Source organism: Coregonus clupeaformis, chromosome 5 (genome assembly GCF_020615455.1).
Source record: "Coregonus clupeaformis isolate EN_2021a chromosome 5, ASM2061545v1, whole genome shotgun sequence".
NCBI classification, from domain to species: domain Eukaryota; kingdom Metazoa; phylum Chordata; class Actinopteri; order Salmoniformes; family Salmonidae; genus Coregonus; species Coregonus clupeaformis.
The window spans coordinates 28,569,136-28,596,453 of record NC_059196.1 but is presented as its reverse complement, the minus strand read 5'-3'; the positions used below and the strand labels follow the sequence as shown (position 1 = coordinate 28,596,453).

General features: G+C 46.1%; 1 protein-coding gene and 1 pseudogene across 2 annotated transcripts in view; one reads left to right on the top strand and one right to left on the bottom strand.

Annotated features, from left to right (window-relative positions):
* The first annotated feature begins 481 nt into the window (after positions 1 to 481).
* LOC121557675 lies at positions 482 to 10,587 on the top strand (annotated as a pseudogene).
* A 2,944-nt stretch (positions 10,588 to 13,531) lies between these two features.
* The window catches only part of LOC121566810 (NADPH oxidase 4), a 36,632-nt gene continuing 22,845 nt past the window's right edge, over positions 13,532 to 27,318 (bottom strand). For both annotated transcript variants that reach the window (XM_041876688.2, XM_041876690.2), the window contains 6 exons: positions 24,602 to 24,683; positions 20,110 to 20,229; positions 19,849 to 19,957; positions 17,185 to 17,253; positions 14,090 to 14,190; positions 13,532 to 13,991 (listed from right to left, as the gene is read on the bottom strand). In XM_041876688.2, coding sequence (XP_041732622.1) covers positions 13,871 to 13,991; positions 14,090 to 14,190; positions 17,185 to 17,253; positions 19,849 to 19,957; positions 20,110 to 20,229; positions 24,602 to 24,683 — 602 coding nt within the window. In that variant the 3' untranslated portion in view covers positions 13,532 to 13,870. The remainder of the gene's footprint in view (positions 13,992 to 14,089; positions 14,191 to 17,184; positions 17,254 to 19,848; positions 19,958 to 20,109; positions 20,230 to 24,601; positions 24,684 to 27,318) is intronic.

Below are 27,318 nucleotides of genomic sequence, written 5' to 3'. Positions count from 1 at the left end.
CTGTTCCTGTTTTGCACACACTGGGACAGGTGTAAAATCTTCTCCTGTGTCGTTTAACTTTCTAGATAATGTGGTAAACAGCAGACATTAGCATGAAGTTACTGTACAGTAGCTCATTTGTTCCACACTGTGAGATGGACTACTATGTGAGAGTTCCTCGGAAGTTGGAACCACTCCACTCTCTCACCCCAGATCATTCCCACGCATTCCAGGCCGGCTAGGCCTGGGGGAGAGGTTTGGGGTCAGCTGGTATCGAGATAGAATGAGTCTGGATTCATCCCAAGCATGTGATGGTATGGGGAGGGAAGCAGAGAGGGAAGAGCGAGGGTGTGGGCAAGTGGAAGTTATATTGTGAGTTAACATTATTCTTTCTTTTCCCCGGACCTTCTGTGTCCTGACAGCCGGATGCAGTCGCCTCGTCGCTGTGTGCTTGGTTAGTCTGACTGTGTAGAGAACTCTTGGCTGTGGTAGTTGGCCAGTCATGGTTCTTCTGGTTGTGTTGGGTAGCCTGCTCCAGCTGCTGCTACTGCAGCCGTGTGTGGGCCAGTTTCCCGGCCCTGCGCCAACACAGAGGCGCTGCGGAACAAGCAGTGCTGCCCGGTGTGGGAGGGGGACGTTTCGGAATGCGGAGCCATGTCGGGCTGGGGGTTCTGTCAGGACGTCACAGTATCGGAGGAGCCCCACGGGCCACACTATCCGCAAACTGGGATAGACGACCGGGAACGGTGGACACTGGCCTTCTACAACCACACATGCCAGTGCGCAGGTAGAGTGCAGGTTCGGCTTCTTCGGCCCCGGGTGCGCCGAGCAGCGGGAGTCCCTGAGGAGGAAAATCCTCTCGTTGTCGGTGGCGGAACAACTACGGTTCATCTCCTACCTGAACTTGGCCAAGAACACCATTGCCACCGACTACGTCTTTGTCACGGGAACTCGCGCTGAGATGGGTGCAAATGGGGAGAACCCGATGTTTTCCGACGTGAGTGTGTACGACCTGTTTGTGTGGATGCACTGCTACGTGTCCAGGGACACACTGCTGGGGGGACCAGGGAATGTTAGACCGGACATCGATTTTGCGCACGAGTCACCGGGTGTACCTGTTGCACTGGGAGCACGAGATGAAGAAGATGACCGGGGAATTTAACTTCACTATCCCATACTGGGACGCAACAGACTGTACGGTGTGCACGGACAACATGATGGGTGGGCGGAGCCCGCTGAACCCAAACCTCATCAGCCCCGCCTCTGTATTCTCTTCATGGAATGTAAAAAACTCATGTGACACAGGTAGAGTGATGTGAACAGTAGTGTGTGTGTGTGTGTGGGGGGGTATACACCATGTGACATCACTGAATCATGAACCAAGAGCCTGGAGCTGTGATATACACTGATGACTCATGACTGGCCAAACTCCTGGCTGGGCCTACCAAGATTACAATATGAGGTCACATTGTAAATCTCTCATCTACACAAGCGCCTGAAGGCAAATCTCAAATAATTGAAAAAGAAAAGGAGAGCTCTAGGAGCTCAGATGCAATAATTTAATAACCTAATAACCAACGTTTCGACAGACAAATCTCAAATAATACCTCTCCACCAAAGCCTCCTTCCTATGTGATTTGAGACCCAGACTGAAAGAGTCCTCCTTAATCCAGAGCAGAGGAATGGCAGGGGAAACAGAGACTGGAGAGGGGCTATTGGTTAGCAGTATGTGTGTATAGTCGGTTTATAGTCTGTGTATAGTGGGTGAATGATTGTGTGTATGCATGCCTTTCTGTACTTGTGCAGGAGAGTATGCATCCAGACAGAGGAGAGGAGTACAACAGCAGGTGTGTATCCTGTATGTTTGTGCTGTATTGTAACATGACGGTGTGAGTGTGTGTGTGTGTGTGTGTGTGTGTGTGTGTGTGTGTGTGCACCTACCTGTGCAGGTGATCTGCACCCAGTCAGAGGAGTACAACAGCAGAGCAGCACTGTGTCCCGGGTCAGGGGAGGGGCCTCTGCTGTGCAACCCTGGTAACCACGACCTGGCCGACATGGAGTTTGTGATGGGTATAAAGACTTACGAGACGGGAGCCATGGACCGCCAAGCCAACATGAGCTTCAGGAACTCCCTGGAGATAGGGAGACACACACAGACATAGTCCGCCATTTTGACTTCTTTACAGACCCTCATGGCATCAATCCCTATATTTTCAGTGGGATCTTCTCCTTTAGTGATGTGTATGAGAAGGTGGTGCTTATTTGTGCAGATTTAAAGTAAACGTGTGTGTGTGTTTTTAGGTTTTGCGAGTCCTGAGACAGGGATGGCTATAACAGGACAAAGTACAACCCCCTCCACGTCTTCATGCCTTGATGACAGCTTTGCACACTCTTGGCATTCTCTCAACCAGATTCATGAGGTAGTCACCTGGAATGTATTTCAATCAACAGGTGTGCCTTGTTAAAAGTTAATTTCTGGAATTTCTTTCCTTGTTAATGTGTTTGAGCCAATCAGTTCTGTTGTGACAAGGTAGGGGAGGGTATTCAGAAGATAGCCCTATTTAGTAAAAGACCAAGTCCATATTATGGCAAGAACAGCTCAAATAAGCAGAGAGAAATGACAGTCCATCATTACTTTAAGACATGAAAGTCAGTCAATCCGGAAAATGTGAAGAACTTTGAAAGTTTCTTCAAGTGCAGTCGCAAAAACCATCAAGCGCTATGATGAAACTGGCTCTCATGAGGACCGCCACAGGAAAGGAAGACCCAGGGATACCTCTGCTGCAGAGGATAAGATCATCAGAGTTACCAGCCTCAGAAATTGCAGCCCAAATAAGTATTTCACAGAGTTCAAGTAACAGACACATCTCAACATCAACTGTTCAGAGGAGTCTGCGTGAATCAGGCCTTCATGCTCAAATTGCTGCAAAGAAACCACTACTAAAGGACACCAATAAGAAGAAGAGACTTGCTTGGGCCAAGAAACATGAGCAATGGACATTAGACCGATGGAAATCTGTCCTTTGGTCTGGAGTCCAAATTGGAGATTTTTGGTTCCAACCGCTGTGTCTTTGTGAGACGCAGTGTAGGTGAACGAATGATCTCCGGAAGTGTAGTTCCCATCGTGAATCAAATCAAATCAAATTGTTTTTGCAAATTGTTAAGTAAAAAATAAGCAGCAGTAAAATAAAATAACAGTAGGGAGGCTATATACAGGGGGTACCGGTACAGAGTCAATGTGAAATAACAGTAGGGAGGCTATATACAGGGGGTACCGGTACAGAGTCAATGTGAAATAACAGTAGGGAGGCTATATACAGGGGGTACCGGTACAGAGTCAATGTGAAATAACAGTAGGGAGGCTATATACAGGGGGTACCAGTACAGAGTCAATGTGGGGGGGCACCGGTTAGTCGAGGTAATTGAGGTAATATGTACATGTGTGTAGAGTTAAAGTTGGGGGTAGAAGCTGTTAAGAAGCCTTTTGGACCTAGACTTGGCGCTCCTGTACCGCATGCCGTGCGGTAGCAGAGAGAACAGTCTGTAACTAGGGTGGCTGATGTCTTTGACAATTTTTAGGGCCTTCCTCTGACACCGCCTGGTATAGAGGTCCTGGATGGCAGGAAGCTTGGCCACAGTGATGTACTTGGCCGTACGCACTACCCTCTGTAGTGCCTTGCGGTCGGAGGCCGAACAGTTGCCATACCAGGAGGTGATGCAACCAGTCAGGATGCTCTCGATGGTGCAGCTGTAGAACCTTTTGAGGATCTGAGGACCCATGCCAAATTTTTTCAGTCTCCTGAGGGGGAATAGGCTTTGTCGTGCCCTCTTCACGACTGACTTGGTGTGTTTGGACCATCACAGTTTGTTGGTGATGTGGACACCAAGGAACTTGAAGCTCTCAACCTGTTCCACTACAGCCGCGTCGATGAGAATGGGGGCGTGCTCAGTCCTCTTTTTTTCCCCTGTAGTCCACAATCATCTCCTTTGTCTTGATCACGTTGAGGGAGAGGTTGTTATTCTGGCACCACACGGCCAGGTCTCTGACCTCCAACCCTATAGGCTGTCTCATCATTATCGGGGATCAGGCCTACCACTGTTGTGTCGTCGGCAAACATAATGATGGTGTTGGAGTTGTGCCTGGCCATGCAGTCATGGGTGAACAGGGAGTACAGGAGGGGACTGAGCACGCACCCCTGAGGGGCCCCCGTGTTGAGGATCAGCGTGGCAGATGTGTTGTTACCTACCCTTACCACCTGGGGGCGGCCCATCAGGAAGTCCAGGATACAGTTGCAGAGGGAGGTGTTTAGTCCCAGGATCTTCAGCTTAGTGATGAGCTTTGAGAGCACTATGGTGTTGAACGCTAAGATGTAGTCAATGAATAGCATTCTCACGTAGGTGTTCCTCTTGTCCAGATGGGAAAGGGTAGTGTGGAGCGCAATAGAGATTGCATCATCTGTGGATCTGTTGGGGCGGTATGCAAATTGGAGTGGGTCTAGGGTTTCTGGGATAATGGTGTTGATGTGAGCCATGACCAGCCTTTCAAGCACTTCATGGCTACAGACGTGAGTGCTAAGGGTCGGTAGTCATTTAGGCAGGTTATCTTAGTGTTCTTGGGCACAGGCACTATGGTGGTCTGCTTGAAACATGTTGGTATTACAGACTCAGTCAGGGACATGTTGAAAATGTCAGTGAAGACACTTGCCAGTTGGTACACATCCTGGTAATCCGTCTGGCCCTGCGGCCTTGTGAATGTTGGCCTGCTTAAAAGTCTTAGTCACATCGGCTATGGAGAGCGTGATCACATATTCATCCAGAACAGCTGATGCTCTCATGCATGCTTCAGTGTTGCTTGCCTCGAAGCGAGCATAGAAGTGATTTAGCTCATCTGGTAGGCTTGTGTCACTGAGCAGCACGCGGCTGTGCTTCCCTTTGTAGTCTGCAATAGTTTGCAAGCCCTGCCACATCCGATGAGCGCCGGAGCCAGTGTAGTAGGATTCAATCTTAGTCCTGTATTGACTCTTTGCATATCGGGATTTCTTATAAGCGTCCGGGTTAGAGTCCCGCTCCTTGAAAGCGGCAGCTCTACCCTTTAGCTCAGTGCGGATGTTGCCTGTAATCCATGGCTTCTGGTTTGGGTATGTACGTACGGTCACTGTGGGGACGACGTCATCAATGCACTTATTGATGAAGCCGGTGACTGATGTGGTGTACTCATCAATGCTATAGGAAGAACCCCGGAACATATTCCTGTCTGTGCTAGCAAAACAGTCCTGTAGCTTAGCATCTGCGTCATCTGACCACTTCCTTATTAACTGAGTCACTAGTGCTTCCTGCTTTAGTTTTTGCTTATAAGCAGGAATCAGGAGGATAGAGTTATGGTCAGATATGCCAAATGGAGGGTGAGGGAGAGCTTTGTACGTGTCTCTGTGTGTGGAGTAAAGGTGGTCTAGAATGTATTTTCCTCTGGTTGGACATTTAACATGCTGGTAGAAATTAGGTAGAACGGATTTAAGTTTCCCTGCATTAAAGTCCCCGGCCACTAGGAGCGCTGCCTCTGGATGAGTGTTTTCCTGTTTGCGTATGGCCTTATACAGCTCATTGAGTTAAATCTTAGTGCCAGCATCGGTTTGTGGTGGTAAATTGACATCTACGAAAAATATAGATGAAAACTCTCTTGGTAAATAGTGTGGTCTACAGTTTATCATGAGATACTCTCCCTCAGGCAAAACCTTAAGACTTCCTTAGTGTTAGATTTTATGCACCTGCTGTTGTTTACAAATATACACAGAGCGCCACCCCTTGTTTTACCGGAGCCGGCCGTTCCATCCTGCCGATGTAGCGTATATCCCGCCGATGTTATCCATGTCGTCGTTCAGCCAAAACTTGGTGAAACATAAGATATTACAGTTATTAATGTCCCGTTGGTAGGATAACCTTGATCTTAGGTCGTCCAATTTATTTTCAAATGATTGAACATTGGCTAATAGGATTGATGGAAGAGGCAGTTTACTCGCTCGCTGTCAGAACCTTACAAGGCACCCCGAACTATGTCCACAATATCTCTGTCTCTATCTCATGCGAATGACGGGAATTTGGGCCTTGTCGGGTGTCTGTAGAATATCCTTTGCGTCCGACTCGTTGAAGAAAAAAATCTTAGTCCAATACGAGGTGAGTATTCGCTGTTCTGATATCCAGAAGCTCTTTTTGGTCATAAAAGACAGTGGCAGAAACATTATGTACAGAATAAATTACAAATAACGCGAAAAAACACACATAAAAGCACAATTGGTTAGAGGGCCGTAAAACAGCAGCCATCTCCTCCGGCGCCATCTCTCATACAGCGTGGAGGAGGAGGTGTGACAGTGTGGGGGTGCTTTGCTGGTGACACTGTCTGTGATTTATTTAGAATTCAAGGCACACTTAACCAGCATGGCTACCACAGCATTCTGCAGTGATACACCAACCCATCTGGTTTGGGCTTAGTGGGACAATCATTTGTTTTTCAACAGGACAATGACCCAACACCTCCAGGCTGTGTAAGGGCTATTTGACCAAGAAGGAGAGTGATGGAGTGCTGCATCAGATGACCTGGCCTCCACAATCCCCCGACCTCAACCAAATTGAGATGGTTTGGGATGAGTTGGACCGTAGAGTGAAGGAAAAGCAGCCAACAAGTGCTGTAGGAAAAGCATTCCAGGTGAAGCTGGTTGAGAGAATGCCAAGAGTGTGCAAAGCTGTCATCAAGGCAAAGGGTGGCTACTTTGAAGAATCTCAAATATAAAATATATTTTTATTTCTTTAACACTTTTTTGGTTACTACATGATTCCATATGGGTTATTTCATAGTTTTGACGTCTTCACTATTATTCTACAATGTAGAAAATAGTAAAAATGAAGAAAAACCCTTGAATGAGTAGGTGTTCTAAAACTTTTGACTGGTACTGTACACACACACACACACACACACATTTTCTCATCAACAGGTTTGTCTGCTTCTACACACAACCCATTAGCAAGCCCACGTTGACAAACACGAACTAAAGCTAAATTGGCTTCCAATTTATAAGCGTACATAATTACATCAATTGCATTTCTAAAGGCTAAAGTAATTTGTTCCCCTCAACATATGATTAGAGAAAGAGAGAGAGAGAGAGAGAGAGAGAGAGAGAGAGAGAGAGAGAGAGAGAGAGGGGGAGAGTTAGGTAGATACTATTCAGAGAGAGATAGGGAGGGAGAGAGAAAGCGAGAGAGAGCGAGCGAAAGCGAGAGAGAGAGAGAGATGACTGCCCATAGCTTTGTCTGTTTTCCACATCCTGGGACATGGCTGTGTAAATGCCAAAGCCATTCCTCAATTTTATCTCTCTATTTTATCTTTGTTTAATATCTCTCCATCCAAGAGAGAATGTCCCCAGGAGAGAGGAGAATATAAATCAACTGATAGATACACTACGTGGCCAAAGGTATGTGGACACTCCTTCAAATTAGTGGATTCTGCTAGTTCAGCCACACCCGTTGCTGACACGTGTATAAAATCGAGCACACAGCCATGCGATCTCCATAGACAAACATTGGCATGGCCTTACCGTCATAGGATGCAACCTTTCCAACAAGTCAGTTCGTCAAGTTTCTGCCCTGCTAGAGCTTCCCAGGTCAACTGTAAGTGCTGTTATTGTGAAGTGGTAACGTGTAGGCGCAACAACGGCTCAGCTGCGAAGTGGTAGGCCACACAAGCTCACAGAACGGGACTGCCGAGTGCTGAAGTGTGTAGTGGAACGGGACTCTGGAGTAGTGGAAACGCGTTCTCTGGAGTGATGAATCACGCTTCACCATCTGGCAGTCCAACGGACAAATCTGGTTTTGGCGGATGCCAGGAGAACGCTACCTGCCAGAATGCATAGGGACAACTGTAAAGTTTGGTGGAGGATAAATAATGGTCTGGGGCAGTTTTCATGGTTCGGGCTAGGCCCCTTAGTTCCTGTGAAGGGAAATCTTAACGCTACAGCATACAATGACATTCTAGACGATTCTGTGCTTCCAACTTTGTGGCAACAGTTTGGAAAAGGACCTTTCCTGTTTCACTATGACAATGCCTCCGTGCACAAAGCGAGGTCCATACAGAAATGGCTTGTCGAGATCAGTGTGGAAGAACATGACTGGCCTGCAGAGCCCTGACCTCAACCGCATCGAACACATTTGGGATGAATTGGAACACCAACTGCGAGCCAGGCCTCTCCTCTTCTCCTGTCCAATTCCCCTCCTCTCCTCTCCTCTCCTCTCCTCTCCTCTCCTCCTGTCCTATTCCCTCCCTCCCCTCTACACCCTCTCCTATTCCCTCCCTCCCCTCCTTCCTGTCCTATTCCCCCTCCCATCACCTATCAGTATCTATGAACAGTGGTTGAGGAGCAGGGGCGGTGTGTTCAATAGGGCGATATGGGCGACGCACTGCCAAACGGGAAAAGGAAGGGATTTTTTTTCTAATCAATTATATCACGGCAACAGTAGTTATCAGTGTTCTAATCTGATCTGACTGCCACTAAATGTCAAATCAGGCTAAAGTCGTGCTTCAAATGGCCCCGCCCGTTTTTGGGGCGATTTCAGTCATGTTGAAAATCGCCCAGAAGTCTGTCATAGACTCCCATGTAAAATCTATTTTTTTCAAATTTCAAAGCTTTCAATACAATCTCTATGGGTGTCTGTGGGCTTGCACTTACAGCGCTTTCGTCATACGTGACGTAACCATGAACGTAACTAAGAAAATAGCGGCTAGCAGCGTCTCTGTTGCGACCTGCAGTGTGGCGTTATCTTATGTTTTTAATTTGTACACTTAGTTTACAAACATTCTGCCAACCATGGATTTCCAGTGGTGGGTTTTGGACTGATCTTGTTGATCGTGTACATACCCGCTACGAACGGACTAAATAATGGAAACGCTGCTGGCAGCGGAATCCAATACAGCTGGGAGACTTGGCTGGATGACAGAGTCCCGGACAGAGAAGTGGAGCCGGCCGGCTTCACCCTGGTCAGAGCGGACCGCGATCTGACACAGTCACAGGGAAAATCGATCCTGGTAAGAGAGCGACTCTGTACCCCGACATTGAACTGCTTTCTGTGTCACTGCGACCTTACTATCTGCCCCGTGAATTCCCCCAATTGTTTGTTACCGTTGTGTACTGTTGATAATCACAAGTTTACTGGAGAACTGAGACCAAGTAGAGACTTTGGACAGGGTGGATATGGTATAATAAAGGCAGTTTATTCAGAGGTAAAGATATCTGGAATCGCGTGCACGGACTCGTTCGTCAAACTCTTAGGGAGCTATCTGAAGAGAGCCCGAAAACATTGTGTGCAGACATTTTATACAATAAATGATGTAGGTTGAATCTAGTAGTTCTGATCTTCTGATTGGTCCTGATGAGTTGAGGCGAGGTCCCCTCCACTGTTGCATTGGCTCTGAGTCGGGTTCTCTGTCTTCAAATGTTCAGCCTAAAGAGAGGGGATTTTTGTGTGTGTGTGTGTGTGTGTGTTTAACAGTGATGATGTGTGTGTGTGTGTGTGTGTGTTATCAGTGATGATGTGTGTGTGTGTGTGTGTGTGTGTGTGTGTGTGTGTGTGTGTGTGTCCTCAGAGCAAGAACTCGTGAGTTGGAAGAACTGAGAGACCTATGGCGTGGGTGTTGTCCTTGGCCACCTGCTGACAAGGCTGACAAGATAGGACTCTTTTGTCCATTGTTATAGGATAGGAACAGCATTGATTGAAAACAAACGCCCAACACAAAATGGGTCATGCACAAGATTTTAGTCAGACCAAGCTATAACATTATATATTTACTACGACAGTACATTCAACCAAAAGCTAATATAACAAAGGCATCAGAGATTATTTATAATCTGTCACAGAAACTGGAATCCATCTCCCCAGATCAGTCAATAAATGCTTCTGGTATTGACTTATATGCTGCCCCTGTCTTCATGTTGTTGCTGGACATATCTTTTTTAAAATGTGTGTAGGTCACCTAAATCATCAGAAAAATTGCCCCTCCTGAGAATTTTTTCAGGAGCCGCCACTGTTGAGGAGACACATGCTGCCACGCTCCCGCTACCCAACAGCCAACGCTCCGATTGGTCACAGTAATGGTTACTATATAGTTATATACAAGGTCCTGGGCTACGAATAATCCTAGCTGCTTGACCCAGGTCAGTTACCCTGACACACACCTAGCCAAATATGTGCTGGACCCAGACGAGTCTCTCTCTCTCTCTCTCTCTCTCTCTCTCTCTCTCTCTCTCTCTCTCTCTCTCTCTCTCTCTCTCTCTCTCTCTCTCTCTCTCTCTCTCTCTCTCTCTCTCTCTCTCTCTCTCTCTCTCTCTCTCTCTCTCTCTCTCTCTCTCTCTCTCTCTCTCTCTCTCTCTCTCTCTCTCGTTCCTGGGAGCAGGACTCATCGGGGTCATAGTGGCAGGAATTATCATGACGGCCGTGGCCCTGTCTGTCAGGAGACGGAGCCAGAACCGGAAGAGGACGTTGACTTCATCCTTCGGGGAGAGAAAGCCCCTCCTACATAGCAGCTCAGAGGAAGGATCAGGGACCTCTTACCAGACCACACTGTAACGCACAAAGACACACACACTAAGACACAAACACACAATAAGACACACACACAATCACACACTCCAGACACATTTCATTCAAAGATGCCTCATTCTGCTGCTCTTGATCTGGGGGTGCCCATTCCCTCCCCTATTCCCCATGCCCTCCTCTATTCCCCATGCCCTCCTCTATTCCCCATGCCCTCCCCTATTCCCCATGCCCTGCCCTGTTCCCCATGCCCTCCCCAATTCCCCATGCCCTCCCTATTCCCCATGCCCTCCCCTATTCCCCATGCCCTCCCCTATTCCCCATGCCCTGCCCTGTTCCCCATGCCCTCCCCTATTCCCCATGCCCTCCCCTATTCCCCATGCCCTGCCCTATTCCCCATGCCCTCCCCTATTCCCCATGCCCTCCCCTATTCCCCATGCCCTCCCCTATTCCCCATGCCCTGCCCCTCTCCCCACTGCCATGGAGACGCTGGTGCTATGGGGGTGTTGATACTGTGTACTGTATGATAACTATGCCACTATGAGAACCAGAGGATAAATTAATAATATACATTACATTTTTATATGGTGCATTAACTCCGTGTGTCTGGGATATTTTGGGCTTGACTGGTTGTGGAAAGACAACAAGTTGGAAGAAACAGACAGTGGACGTATAGTAACCATGTAGTAACTGTGTAGTAATCATGTAGTAAATAGATCTGTATAAAAACTATTTTAATCAGGGTTGTGGTTTGCGCTCATCAAAACAATCCAACATCCAATAAAACATTATTCAGAAACAATTAAATATATACAGTACCAGTCAAAAGTTTGGACATACCTACTCATTCAAGGGTTTTTCTTTATTTTTACTACTTTTTTCTACATTGTAGAATAATAGTGAAGACATCAAAGCTATGAAATAACACATTTGGAATCATGTAGTAACCAAAAAAGTGTTAAACAAATCAACATTTTATATTTTAGATTCTTCAAAGTAGCCACCCTTTGCCTTGATGACAGCTTTGCACACTCTTGGCATTCTCTCAACCAGCTTCACCTGAAATGCTTTTCCAACAGTCTTGAAGGAGTTCCCACATATGCTGAGCACTTCTTGGCTGCTTTTCCTTCACTCTGCGGTCCAACTCATCCCAAACCATCTCAATTGGGTTGAGGTCAGGGGATTGTGAAGGCCAGGTCATCTGATGCAGCACTCCATCACTCAGCCAGGAGGTGTGTTGGGTCATTGTCCTGTTGAAAAACGAATTATAGTCCCACTAAGCGCAAACCAGATGGGATGGCATATCGCTGCAGAATGCTGTGGTAGCCATGCTGGTTAAGTGTGCCTTGAATTCTAAATAAATCACAGACAGTGTCACCAGCAAAGCACCCCCACACCATCACACCTCCTCCATACTTCACGGTGGGAACCACACATGCAGAGATCATCTGTTCACCTACTTTGCGTCTCACAAAGACACGGTGAATGGAACCAAAAATCTCACATTTGGACTCATCAGACCACAGATTTCCACCGGTCTAATGTCCATTGCTCGTGTTTCTTGGCCAAAGCAAGTCTCTTCTTCTTATTGGTGTCCTTTAGTAGTAGTTTCTTTGCAGCAATTCGACCATGAAGGCCTAATTCACACAGTCCCCTCTGAACAGTTGATGCTGAGATGTGTCTGTTACTTGAACTTTGTGAAGCATTTATTTGTGCTGCAATTTCTGAGGCTGGTAACTCTAATGAACTTATCCTCTGCAGCAGAGGTAACTCTGGGTCTTCCATTCCTGTGGTGGTCCTCATGAGAGCCAGTTTCATCATAGCGCTTGATGGTTTTTGCGACTGCACTTGAAGAAACTTTCAAAGTTCTTCACATTTTCCAGATTGACTGACCTTCATGTCTTAAAGTAATGATGGACTGTCGTTTCTCTCTGCTTATTTGAGCTATTCTTGCCATAATATGGACTTGGTCTTTTACCAAACAGGTCTATCCTCTGTATACCAACCCTACCTTGTCACAACACAACTGATTGGCTCAAATACATTAAGAAGGAAAGAAATACCACAAATTAACTTTTAACAAGGCCCACCAGTTAATTGCATTCCAGGTGACTACCTCATGAAGTTGGTTGAGAGAATGCCAAGAGTGTGCAAAGCTGTCATCAAGGCAAAGGGTGGCTACTTTGAAGAATCTCAAATATAAAATATACTTTGATTTCTTTAACACTTTTTTGGTTACTACATGATTCCATATGTGTTATTTCGTAGTTTTGATGTATTCACTATTATTCTACAATGTAGAAAATAGTCATAAAGAATAAAGAAAGAAAAACCCTGGAATGAGTAGGTGTGTCCAAACTTTTGACTGGTACTGTATATTTCTTCAATACTTAATCAATGGTAAATATGTATGGTTTGGTAAAGTGTAAAGCTGTTTTGTTGTTGAGTCTTAAATGTGACACATTAGAGGCATCAGAAATATACGGAAATGGTGAAACCCTTGCAGAAATACTCTCATAGAAAAGTACATCTAATAACTTTAAACAATATAAATAATTGAAATATAAAACAATTACTAAAATACTGGCACCAGCAGTGGTTGAGTTTGCTTTGAAGCTTTCACTCCATTAGAATACATAGAGGTTTTTAAAGATGAAAGGATTCCACAGGAAGGAAAGAAAAAAGGGTAGTGAAAGTGATAACAGACATCAGGTTGTTGCACAGCATCTCTCTGTAGTCCAGAGACAACTATTACAGAGTGGCAGTGGGTTGCCCTGAGGCACCAAGGCTCTGATGCCCCCCACACATAGAGTGTAACCCCATCCCAAATCAACCCCTCAGCCCTACCCCATGGCACTTCTTCACCATATTTATTTATGTTGTATTTTTGACTTTGTTTTGTTTTACCCCATATGTAACTCTGTGTTGTTGTTTTTATCGCACTGCTTTGCTTTATCTTGGCCAGGTCGCAGTTGTAAATGAGAACTTGTTCTCAACTGGTTTACCTGGTTAAATAAAGGTGAAATAAAAATAAAAATAAATAAAAACCATCTGACAGGACTGGATTGGTGTGAGGCAAGCAATATGGCAGTGTTTTCTCAAAATGGTGGCTTGCAACCAGGTTCTCTTAGTTCGTGAACAAGTCCCAGTTGTTCGCTGGTGACGTCACTCAACACCAGTGAGAGTGATGCTTCTCTCTGATGGAAGGAGAACCAGTGAGTCACTTCCTGGTAGGTTGAAGTCAGCTGTCTCTCTGTGAGTCTGGGGTCAGGGGTCAGGGCCTATGGTCAGGGGTCACGGTGAGGGGTAGCTGGTCTCAGCTGAAGGACTCTTTGTTGAACTCAAACGTGGTTCCTGAGTAGCGGTCTGAGTTACACAGTCTGTGCAGAGTCTTGGAGATGCCTTTAGGCCCACAGCAGAACACCCCCACCCGCTTACTGAGGAGAGCACACACAATACAGATACAACATGACCACAATATCCTAAAATGATCCAATCAGAAGATGTCTTTAAACGCTCCAAACATTTTACTCACTGCTTATTGGTCTTCCCTATCTCCTCAAAGAGCAACTTCCACCTCGGTCGGCCAATCAGCAGCCGGGAACTCAGGGGGCGGTACCTCTCCTCAGAGATGTTCTGGACAGGAAACAGAACACAAAACAATTATAATGAGCTAGTTTTATTAGAGATCCAGGTAGAAGTTACGCTTTACCACAGATCTAGGATCAAATTACCCTAGCCCCAGAATCTAGGATCAGATTACCCTAGCCCAAAAATCTAGGATCAGATTACCCTAGCCCCAAAATCTAGGATCAGATTGCCCTAGCCCCAAAATCTAGGATCAGTTGACCCTAGCCCCAAAATCTAGGATCAGATTACCCTAGATCAGATTACACTAGCCCTAAAATCGAGGATCAGTTTACCCTAGCCCCAAAATCGAGGATCAGATTACCCTAGCCTCAGATCTAGGATCAAATTACCCTAGCCTCAGATCTAGGATCAGATTACCCTAGCCTCAGATCTAGGATCAGATTACCCTAGCCTCAGATCTAGGATCAGATTACCCTAGCCCCAGATCTAGGATCAGATTACCCTAGCCCCAAACCAAGGGGTTTTAGGTGGATGAAAACATATCTGACCCTGCATCAGGGGTTAGGGGAAACTTTTACCTACTCTATGAGTACAGGCCTGAGTCTTACATGGAAAATAGCATCAACTGTGCAACATGAACTGGTTTGTATGATATTAAATGGCTGTGATATTAAAAGTCCACTTCTTGTATGCCTCTGAACCGTGAGCCCTGAACAAGATCACCGTGTCTGCTAGCTGGAGGCAGAGTGAAATTAAAAAGGACTGCAGTAATAACACGCCTTCTGAAAGACTCTGTGAAAGGACTGCAGTAATAACACGCCTTCTGAAAGACTCTGTGAAAGGACTGCAGTAATAAAACGCCTTCTGAAAGACTCTGTGAAAGGACTGCAGTAATAAAACGCCTTCTGAAAGACTCTGTGAAAGGACTGCAGTAATAAAACGCCTTCTGAAAGACTCTGTGAAAGTACTGCAGTAATAAAACGCCTTCTGAAAGACTCTGTGAAAGTACTGCAGTAATAACACGCCTTCTGAAAGACTCTGTGAAAGGACTGCAGTAATAAAACGCCTTCTGAAAGACTCTGTGAAAGGACTGCAGTAATAAAACGCCTTCTGAAAGACTCTGTGAAAGGACTGCAGTAATAAAACGCCTTCTGAAAGACTCTGTGAAAGGACTGCAGTAATAACACGCCTTCTGAAAGACTCTGTGAAAAGACTGCAGTAATAAAACGCCTTCTGAAAGACTCTGTGAAAGGACTGCAGTAATAACACGCCTTCTGAAAGACTCTGTGAAAGGACTGCAGTAATAACACGCCTTCTGAAAGACTCTGTGAAAGGACTGCAGTAATAAAACGCCTTCTGAAAGACTCTGTGAAAGGACTGCAGTAATAACACGCCTTCTGAAAGACTCTGTGAAAGGACTGCAGTAATAACACGCCTTCTGAAAGACTCTGTGAAAGGACTGCAGTAATAAAACGCCTTCTGAAAGACTCTGTGAAAGGACTGCAGTAATAACACGCCTTCTGAAAGACTCTGTGAAAGGACTGCAGTAATAAAACGCCTTCTGAAAGACTCTGTGAAAGTACTGCAGTAATAACACGCCTTCTGAAAGACTCTGTGAAAGGACTGCAGTAATAAAACGCCTTCTGAAAGACTCTGTGAAAGTACTGCAGTAATAACACGCCTTCTGAAAGACTCTGTGAAAGGACTGCAGTAATAACACGCCTTCTGAAAGACTCTGTGAAAGGACTGCAGTAATAAAACGCCTTCTGAAAGACTCTGTGAAAGGACTGCAGTAATAAAACGCCTTCTGAAAGACTCTGTGAAAGGACTGCAGTAATAAAACGCCTTCTGAAAGACTCTGTGAAAGTACTGCAGTAATAACACGCCTTCTGAAAGACTCTGTGAAAGGACTGCAGTAATAAAACGCCTTCTGAAAGACTCTGTGAAAAGACTGCAGTAATAAAACGCCTTCTGAAAGACTCTGTGAAAGGACTGCAGTAATAAAACGCCTTCTGAAAGACTCTGTGAAAGGACTGCAGTAATAAAACGCCTTCTGAAAGACTCTGTGAAAGGACTGCAGTAATAACACGCCTTCTGAAAGACTCTGTGAAAGGACTGCAGTAATAAAACGCCTTCTGAAAGACTCTGTGAAAGGACTGCAGTAATAACACGCCTTCTGAAAGACTCTGTGAAAGGACTGCAGTAATAAAACGCCTTCTGAAAGACTCTGTGAAAGGACTGCAGTAATAAAACGCCTTCTGAAAGACTCTGTGAAAGGACTGCAGTAATAACACGCCTTCTGAAAGACTCTGTGAAAGGACTGCAGTAATAAAACGCCTTCTGAAAGACTCTGTGAAAGGACTGCAGTAATAACACGCCTTCTGAAAGACTCTGTGAAAGGACTGCAGTAATAAAACGCCTTCTGAAAGACTCTGTGAAAGGACTGCAGTAATAAAACGCCTTCTGAAAGACTCTGTGAAAGGACTGCAGTAATAAAACGCCTTCTGAAAGACTCTGTGAAAGGACTGCAGTAATAAAACGCCTTCTGAAAGACTCTGTGAAAGGACTGCAGTAATAAAACGCCTTCTGAAAGACTCTGTGAAAGTACTGAGTATCTCTTTGTACAATCCTTTCAGCTCCGCCAGAGAGAATGGCAGTAAGGGAAAGAAAGAGTGAAAGGAACACAGTTAAAGAGAGGGAGAGATTTAAAAGAGAGTGTTCTCCGGCAGTGCTGTAGAAAGGAGAAATAAAAAGATTGAAAGAATACATTCCACCTCCATACACACTGAAGGTAGCAGTGAACTATTGTTAACTGCTAAAAAAAAAACAGTGATTATTTTACAGTGAAAGTTAACATGCTTCACTCTCTCTAGCCATCTCCTAGCTCTCTATCATTTTCTCTTCACCAATCTGTGGTGTACCCTACCCTCTACTGGCTGGCTGGCTGACTGGATGGAGTGAGTGAAGACTAACTGATTGACTGACTGACTGACTGATTGATTGACAGACTGATTGACTGACGTTGTCTTTGAGTCTCACCTGAAGTCCATCTGCCTGGCTGACGAAGAGCTGCAGGTTCAGATAGTCAGGTCTATTTTCCTGCCACAGCTAGAGAGAGAGAGAGAGAGAGAGACGGAGAGAGAGGGGGAGAGAGAGATGGAATGAGAAAGAGAGCGAGAGAGAGGGTGAGAGAGAGAGAGAGAGAATGAGAGAGAGGGGAGGTTATATGAACATGCCTGATAGGCAGATACAGTGGAGTCCGAAAATTATTGACACCCTTGATAAAGATAAGAAATAATAACTGTATAAAATAATTAATTCAAATACTGAGCTATATTGTATGCAACTAAAAAAAAGAGACAGAGAAAGAGATTTAGTTTAGCAAGTAAACGTTTTTTTTCTCAAAAAAGGTAGGGGTCTAAATTATTCACACCCCTAAAGATTTGTATAAATAAAGTAGTCAAAAGTTTAGTATTTGGTCCCATATTCATAGCACGCAATGACTACATCATGCTTCTGACTCTACAAACTTGTTGGATGCATTTACAGTTCGTTTAGGTTGTGTTTCAGATTATTTTTGTGCCCAATAGAAATTTATGGTAAATAATCTAGTGTCATGTTGGAGTCACTTTTATTGTAAATAAGAATAGAATATGTTTCTAAACATTTCTACATTAATGTGGATGCTACCACGATTATGTATAATCCTGAATGAATAGTGAATAATGATGATTGAGAAAGTTACAGAGGGTCAAAGATCATATCCCCAAGACATGTTAACCCCCCCTGTTATTGGTAATGGTGAGAGGTTGGCATGTCTTGGGGTTATGATCTTTGACTTTGACCCTCTGAAACTTCTCACTCATCATTATTAACAATTAATTCAGGATTATCCATAATCATGGTAGCATCCACATTAATGTCGATGTATGATTAATGTAGTACAAAATAGTCAACATTTGACTACTTTATTTATAAGAATCTTTAGGGATGTCAATCATTTTTACCCTTACCTTTTTGAAAAAAAAAATATTACTTTCTCTGAGCAATTGTATTAGTACAAAATAATATAATTTCCCAATTTGTTTAGCATACAACATAGCTCAGTAACACTTTATCTGGATAGTCCATCTGTAGATGCTCTACAGACTATCTACAGTAGCATTTCAACTACCTATCTACTAACCCTAACCCTAACCCTAAACTTAACCCTAACCCTAACCCTAGCTCTAACGCTAACCTTAACCCTTATCCTAACCCTAACCCTAACCCTTATCCTTATCCTAACCCTAAACTTAACCCTAACCCTAACCCTAACCCTAGCTCTAACGCTAACCTTAACCCTTATCCTAACCCTAACCTTAATCCTTATCCTAACCCTAACCCTAACCCTTATCCTAACCCTAACCCTAACCTTAATCCTTATCCTAACCCTTATCCTAACCCTAAACCTAACCTTAACCCTTATCCTAACCCTAACACTAACCTTAACCCTTATCCTAACCCTAACCCTAACCTTAATCCTTATCCTAACCCTAACATTAACCCTTATCCTAACCCTAACCTTAACCTTAACCCTTATCCTAACCCTAAACTTAACCCTAACCCTTATTCTAAACCTAACCGTAACCTTAGCAAGCAGTTGATTATCAACAGATAGTTTGTTGATAGTAACCAAATAAATGAGTTGTATCATATAATTTAAGTCAAGTATGTGCTAAATCGGCTCCATTTACCGCTCAAAACTTGAATAGTCACTATTATCTAGTAATTATTAAACTATTATCAGGTAATTCACCTTGGTGGATATCAAGTTTTGCTTACTGTTGAGGCTTGGGCAAATTTCGTTTCTTATTTGATGTTTTAAGCTTGATACAAATCCAGACTATCCAAAAAAAGTGTGACCCAGTCATTATTGCTCATCTTTATCAAGGGTGTCAATAATTTCGGGCCCCACTATACATCAACAGAGACACTGAGTCCCTAGACGGTGATATAACGGCAGATATCAGCCCCTTCACTACAGTCACTAGATGGTGATATAACCCCAGATATCAGCCCCTCCACTACAGTCACTAGATGGTGATATAACCCCAGATATCAGCCCCTCCACTACAGTCACTAGATGGTGATATAACCCCAGATATCAGCCCCTCCACTACAGTCACTAGATGGTGATATAACCCCAGATATCAGCCCCTCCACTACAGTCACTAGATGGTGCTATAACCCCAGATATCAGCCCCTCCACTACAGGCCTATAGAGGGCGCTCTGCCCCTGCTCTGGGAGAGCACCAGCAGGTTTTTAAACAGTACACTAAGAGGAGAAAGATAAAAGATGGACCCCAGCCTCGGGCCTCAGGGCAGGAGGTGCCATACAACCTCTCTACCCCAGCCTCTGCCGAGTCCCCAACAACCGGATGTTCCGGTTATCAGGGGAAATGGAAAGAGAGTTTGTGAAGCGACTTCCGCTTTTGGACGTTAACTCCTCCTCCACATTTACAGGATTGGTTGAACCGTGCAGAAGAGAACCTCTGCCGACAGTTTTTTTTTCTTCTTCTTGTCAACATCAGTATGTAGGGGATCTAGTCTCAGGCGTTTCTTTTACGCCTGCTACATTAGGTTACTCCATCCCTGATGTTTAGCCCTGACCTCTGGCCTTATATTTAACCCAGACTTTTGACCCCTAGTCCCCAGGCTGACCTTGTGATGTAAGGCACACAGCAGCTCAGCGAACCAGTAGAAGGACTGCAGCTCCCTGCACACCCACACAAAGTATAGCCTCCTCAGACGGAAATGCCTCCAGCCATCCCTGAGACAGACCACACACACACACACACACACACACACACACACACACACACATAAAGTACAGTGTGAGAATTTGGGCATTAAGCCCATGTCAAAACATTCACACCAATGGTAAACCAACAACCAACCATCTCTTGTCAGACAGCCACTCACAGCAGGGCGTGCAGAATGCAGGCGAATGGCGTGACTCCGATCCCACCCGCCACACACAGACTGACTTCGTAGTTAAACACCTCCTGTGACGGACTGCCGAACGGACCATCCACGTACAGCCTACACACATAGTGGGAAGGACAACAATAGTGAGACAGTGACAAATTACACACCCACTCACACTCACACTCACACAAACACACTACTTTAGACATTAAGACAAGTGGCTTTTGTATGTTCACCTAAATCATTGTGGTGGTCTACACTCTCAGGACCTCATTTTTAGTGAATGAATCGTAAACTAGGACACACACACACATACTGTATACACACAAACACACACTACAAACACACACTAGGGCTGCCAATGACTTCCTTTGAGGTCAGGCAAACATAAACAAACAGGCAACATCCTGCATGTCAGTCCCACAGCCAGAGAGAAGGAGAAACAGGCAACATCCTGCATGTCAGTCCCACAGCCAGAGAGAAGGAGAAACAGGCAACATCCTGCATGTCAGTCCCACAGCCAGAGAGAAGGAGAAACAGGCAACATCCTGCATGTCAGTCCCACGGCCAGAGAGATGGAGAAACAGGCAACATCCTGCATGTCAGTCCCACAGCCAGAGAGAAGGAGAAACAGGCAACATCCTGCATGTCAGTCCCACAGCCAGAGAGAAGGAGAAACAGGCAACATCCTGCATGTCAGTCCCACTGCCAGAGAGAAGGAGAAACAGGCAACATCCTGCATGTCAGTCCCACGGCCAGAGAGAAGGAGAAACTGGCAACATCCTGCATGTCAGTCCCACAGCCAGAGAGAAGGAGAAACAGGCAACATCCTGCATGTCAGTCCCACAGCCAGAGAGAAGGAGAAACAGGCAACATCCTGCATGTCAGTCCCACGGCCAGAGAGAAGGAGAAACAGGCAACATCCTGCATGTCAGTCCCACAGCCAGAGAGAAGGAGAAACAGGCAACATCCTGCATGTCAGTCCCACAGCCAGAGAGAAGGAGAAACAGGCAACATCCTGCATGTCAGTCCCACAGCCAGAGACAAGGAGAAACAGGCAACATCCTGCATGTCAGTCCCACGGCCAGAGAGAAGGAGAAACAGGCAACATCCTGCATGTCAGTCCCACGGCCAGAGAGAAGGAGAAACAGGCAACATCCTGCATGTCAGTCCCACAGCCAGAGAGAAGGAGAAACAGGCAACATCCTGCATGTCAGTCCCACAGCCAGAGAGAAGGAGAAACAGGCAACATCCTGCATGTCAGTCCCACGGCCAGAGAGAAGGAGAAACAGGCAACATCCTGCATGTCAGTCACACAGCCAGAGAGAAGGAGAAATAGGCAACATCCTGCATGTCAGTCCCACAGCCAGAGAGAAGGAGAGATCAGGATGATAACCCATAAAACAAATAAATATAATGGAGGGGGGATTCTCAGAGCTGATAAACACCCCCTATCCCTACAGCAGAGATAGAGAGAGCGAGAGAGAGAAATTGAGATGGGAAAGAGGAGGGAGATGGGAGAGAGAGAGAGAGAGAGAGAGAGAGAGAGAGAGAGAGAGAGAGAGAGAGAGAGAGAGAGAGAGAGAGAGAGAGAGAGAAATTGAGATGGGAGATGAGAGAGAGGAGGGAGATGGGAGGAAGAGTGAGAAGATAGAAAGAAAAACAGGAGGAGAACAAGAGAACAGTCTAGAGAGCAGGAACACATTTTCCCCTCCTTCATCTCTAGAGAACAGGAACACACATTTCCCCCTCCTTCATCTCTAGAGAACAGGAACACACATTTCCCCTCCTTCATCTCTGAACCAGCTGCATAAACACTTCACCCTACACCGGAACACACACACAGTCACACACAGTCACTCACACCGACACACACATACAGTCACACACCACACACAGTCTGCACAATGACAAACCACAAATTGTTCTGAGCAGAATGTGAGAGTTTATCTTATGGTCTTTTCTGAATTAGACATGACAGTTTGAGTTTCTCAAGTTAGGACTCAGTCCTTGGAGAGTTCACTGTGTCAACATCTAACAAGAATGAAGACAATGTGATTCCCAGCTGGTGCAACTGCAAAACACACGCGCACATACACAAATACACACACACACATACACAAACATACACACACACACCTGTGACCATGACAATCTGGACCAGGTTGTTTGCTATCACAAGCTCAGATCCCCGGAGCCAGCACAGCCCACAGACAAAGAATCAATGAGCCTCACACACACACACACACACACACTGACAGACGCACACAAACATACATCAGGAAGGGTGTGAGGGCAGGGGTCAGAGGGTCATAACCTTTGCCCTCTGTGTGATTCTGAGCCGTCATGGGAAATCATGTCAGCTGCATCACTGAGGTAAGAGACAACTACCCACAGACAGACAAAGACAAATAGATACAGTGTGTGTGTGTGTGTGTGTGTGTGTGTGTGTGTGTGTGTGTGTGTGTGTGTGTGTGTGTGTGTGTGTGTGTGTGTGTGTGACTGTGTGTTCCTAGATTGAGTCCCTCTATCCCCATCCCCCTCTTTCTCTCAAAGCTGACGCCCCCTGAGTTCACACTGACTGACCAAGTCCTACTAGCAAACTATACTACTACTACTACCACACACACACACCTACAGTCGTGGTCAAAAGTTTTGAGAATGACACAAATATTAATTTTCACAAAGTCTGCTGCCTCAGTTTTTATGATGGCAATTTGCATATACTCCAGAATGTTATGAAGAGTGATCAGATGAATTGCAATTAATTGCAAAGTCCCTCTTTGCCATGAAAATGAACTTAATCCCCAAAAGAACATTTCCACTGCATTTCAGCCCTGCCACAAAAGGACCAGCTGCCATCATGTCAATGATTCTCTCGTTAACACAGGTGAGAGTGTTGATGAGGACAAGGCTGGAGATCACTCTGTCATGCTGATTGAGTTAGAATAACAGACTGGAAGCTTTAAAAGGAGGGTGGTGCTTGAAATCATTGTTCTTTCTCTGTTAACCATGGTTACCTGCAAGGAAACACGTGCCGTCATCATTGCTTTGCACAAAAAGGGCTTCACAGGCAAGGATATTGCTGCTAGTAAGATTGCACCTAAATCAACCATATATTGGATCATCAAGAACTTCAAGGAGAGAGGTTCAATTGTTGTGAAGAAGGCTTCAGGGCACCCAAGAAAGACCAGCAAGCGCCAGGGCCGTCTCCTAAAGTTGATTCAGCTGCGGGATCGGGGCACCGCCAGTGCAGAGCTTGCTCAGGAATGGCAGCAGGCAGGTGTGAGTGCATCTGCACGCACAGTGAGGCGAAGACTTTTGGAGGATGGCCTGGTGTCAAGAAGGGCAGCGAGGAAGCCACTTCTCTCCAGGAAAAACATCAGGGACAGACTGATATTCTGCAAAAGGTACAGGGATTGGACTGCTGAGTCATTTTCTCTGATGAATCCCCTTTCCGATTGTTTGGGGCATCCGGAAAAAAGCTTGTCCGGAGAAGACAAGGTGAGCGCTACCATCAGTCCTGTGTCATGACAACAGTAAAGCATCCTGAGACCATTCATGTGTGGGGTTGCTTCTCAGCCAAGGGAGTGGGCTCACTCACAATTTTGCCTAAGAACACAGCCATGAATAAAGAATGGTACCAACACATCCTCCGAGAGCAACTTCTCCCAACCATCCAAGAACAGTTTGGTGACGAACAATGCCTTTTCCAGCATGATGGAGCACCTTGTCGTAAGGCAAAAGTGATAACTAAGTGGCTCGGGGAACAAAACATCAACATTTTGGGTCCATGGCCAGGAAACTCCCCAGACCTTAATCCCATTGAGAACTTGTGGTCAATCCTCAAGAGGCGGGTGGACAAACAAAAACCCACAAATTCTGACAAACTCCAAGCATTGATTATGCAAGAATGGGCTGCCATCAGTCAGGATGTGGCCCAGAAGTTAATTAACAGCATGCCAGGGCAGATTGCAGAGGTCTTGAAAAAGAAGGGTCAACACTGCAAATATTGACTCTCTGCATAAACGTAATGTAATTGTCAATAAAAGCCTTTGACACTTATGGAATGCTTGTAATTATACTTCAGTATACCATAGTAACATCTGACAAAAATATCTAAAAACACTGAATCAGCAAACTTTGTGAAGACCAATACTTGTGTCATTCTCAAAACTTTTGACCACGACTGTACACTCTTAGAAAAAAGTGTTCCATAAGGGTTCTTCAGCTGTCCCCATAGGAGAACTATTTTTGGTTCCAGGTAGAATCCTTTTGGGTTCCATGTAGGACCCTCTGTGGAAAGGGTTCGACATAGGACCCAAAATGATTATAACTGGAACCAAAAGAGTTCTACATGGAACCAAAAAGGGTTCTGCAACGGGTTCTCCTATGGAGACAGCCGAAGAACCCTTTTAGGTTCTAGATAGCACCTTTTTTTTCTAAGAGTGTACGCACTCACGCACACTCACAGGGTCAAACCTACTTTGGGTATCTCCTCTGTTGCACCATGGGTAGGATCTCTGACTCGGCTCCCGGCTCAGGAAGCAACAACTCCGTAAAACGTTCTGAATAAGAGAGGAGAGAGGGATGAGACAAAAAGAAAACAGATGGAGGAGGAGAGTGAAGAAAATAAAGGAGAACAGACAGGACAAGGCATGAGATGAGAGGGGGAGAACAGAGAGACAAGAGGAGAGAAGAAACAGCACATTGACTGGCTGTACTGTAGCTTGTTTGGGGTTGTGGTAGGACTGGCTGTACTGTAGCTTGTTTGGGGTTGTGGTAGGACTGGCTGTACTGTAGCTTGTTTGGGGTTGTGGTAGGACTGGCTGTCCTGTAGCTTGTTTGGGGTCGTGGTAGGACTGGCTGTCCTGTAGCTTGTTTGGGGTTGTGGTAGGACTGGCTGTACTGTAGCTTGTTTGGGGTTGTGGTAGGACTGGCTGTCCTGTAGCTTGTTTGGGGTCGTGGTAGGACTGGCTGTACTGTAGCTTGTTTGGGGATGTGGTAGGACTGGCTGTCCTGTAGCTTGTTTGGGGTTGTGGTAGGACTGGCTGTACTGTAGCTTGTTTGGGGTTGTGGTAGGACTGGCTGTCCTGTAGCTTGTTTGGGGTTGTGATAGGACTGGCTGTCCTGTAGCTTGTTTGGGGTGGTGGTAGGACTGGCTGTCCTGTAGCTTGTTTGGGGTTGTGGTAGGACTGGCTGTACTGTAGCTTGTTTGGGGTTGTGGTAGGACTGGCTGTCCTGTAGCTTGTTTGGGGTTATGGTAGGACTGGCTGTACTGTAGCTTGTTTGGGGTTGTGGTAGGACTGGCTGTCCTGTATCATGTTTGGGGTTGTGGTAGGTCTGGCTGTCCTGTAGCTTGTTTGGGGTTGTGGTAGGACTGGCTGTCCTGTACCTTGTTTGGGGTTGTGGTAGGACTGGCTGTCCTGTACCTTGTTTGGGGTTGTGGTAGGACTGGCTGTCCTGTAGCTGGTTTGGGGTTGTGGTAGGACTGGCTGTCCTGTACCTTGTTTGGGGTTGTGGTAGGACTGGCTGTCCTGTAGCTTGTTTGGGTTTGTGGTAGGACTGGCTGTCCTGTAGCTTGTTTGGGGTTGTGGTAGGACTGGCTGTCCTGTACCTTGTTTGGGGTTGTGGTAGGACTGGCTGTCCTGTAGCTGGTTTGGGGTTGTGGTAGGACTGGCTGTCCTGTAGCTTGTTTGGGGTTGTGGTAGGACTGGCTGTCCTGTAGCTTGTTTGGGGTTGTGGTAGGACTGGCTGTCCTGTAGCTTGTTTGGGGTGGTGGTAGGACTGGCTGTCCTGTAGCTTGTTTGGGGTGGTGGTAGGACTGGCTGTCCTGTACCTTGTTTGGGGTTGTGGTAGGACTGGCTGTCCTGTAGCTTGTTTGGGGTCGTGGTAGGACTGGCTGTCCTGTAGCTTGTTTGGGGTTGTGGTAGGACTGGCTGTACTGTAGCTTGTTTGGGGTTGTGGTAGGACTGGCTGTCCTGTAGCTTGTTTGGGGTCGTGGTAGGACTGGCTGTACTGTAGCTTGTTTGGGGATGTGGTAGGACTGGCTGTCCTGTAGCTTGTTTGGGGTTGTGGTAGGACTGGCTGTACTGTAGCTTGTTTGGGGTTGTGGTAGGACTGGCTGTCCTGTAGCTTGTTTGGGGTTGTGATAGGACTGGCTGTCCTGTAGCTTGTTTGGGGTGGTGGTAGGACTGGCTGTCCTGTAGCTTGTTTGGGGTTGTGGTAGGATTGGCTGTACTGTAGCTTGTTTGGGGTTGTGGTAGGACTGGCTGTCCTGTAGCTTGTTTGGGGTTATGGTAGGACTGGCTGTACTGTAGCTTGTTTGGGGTTGTGGTAGGACTGGCTGTCCTGTATCATGTTTGGGGTTGTGGTAGGTCTGGCTGTCCTGTAGCTTGTTTGGGGTTGTGGTAGGACTGGCTGTCCTGTACCTTGTTTGGGGTTGTGGTAGGACTGGCTGTCCTGTACCTTGTTTGGGGTTGTGGTAGGACTGGCTGTCCTGTAGCTTGTTTGGGGTTGTGGTAGGACTGGTTGTCCTGTACCTTGTTTGGGGTTGTGGTAGGACTGGCTGTCCTGTAGCTTGTTTGGGTTTGTGGTAGGACTGGCTGTCCTGTAGCTTGTTTGGGGTTGTGGTAGGACTGGCTGTCCTGTACCTTGTTTGGGGTTGTGGTAGGACTGGCTGTCCTGTAGCTGGTTTGGGGTTTTGGTAGGACTGGCTGTCCTGTAGCTTGTTTGGGGTTGTGGTAGGACTGGCTGTCCTGTAGCTTGTTTGGGGTTGTGGTAGGACTGGCTGTCCTGTAGCTTGTTTGGGGTGGTGGTAGGACTGGCTGTCCTGTAGCTTGTTTGGGGTGGTGGTAGGACTGGCTGTCCTGTACCTTGTTTGGGGTTGTGGTAGGACAGGCTGTACTGTAGCTTGTTTGGGGTTGTGGTAGGACTGGCTGTCCTGTAGCTTGTTTGGGGTTGTGGTAGGACTGGCTGTCCTGTAGCTTGTTTGGGGGTTGTGGTAGGACTGGCTGTCCTGTAGCTGGTTTGGGGTTGTGGTAGGACTGGCTGTACTGTAGCTTGTTTGGGGTTGTGGTAGGACTGGCTGTCCTGTAGCTTGTTTGGGGTCGTGGTAGGACTGGCTGTCCTGTAGCTTGTTTGGGGTTGTGGTAGGACTGGCTGTACTGTAGCTTGTTTGGGGTTGTGGTAGGACTGGCTGTC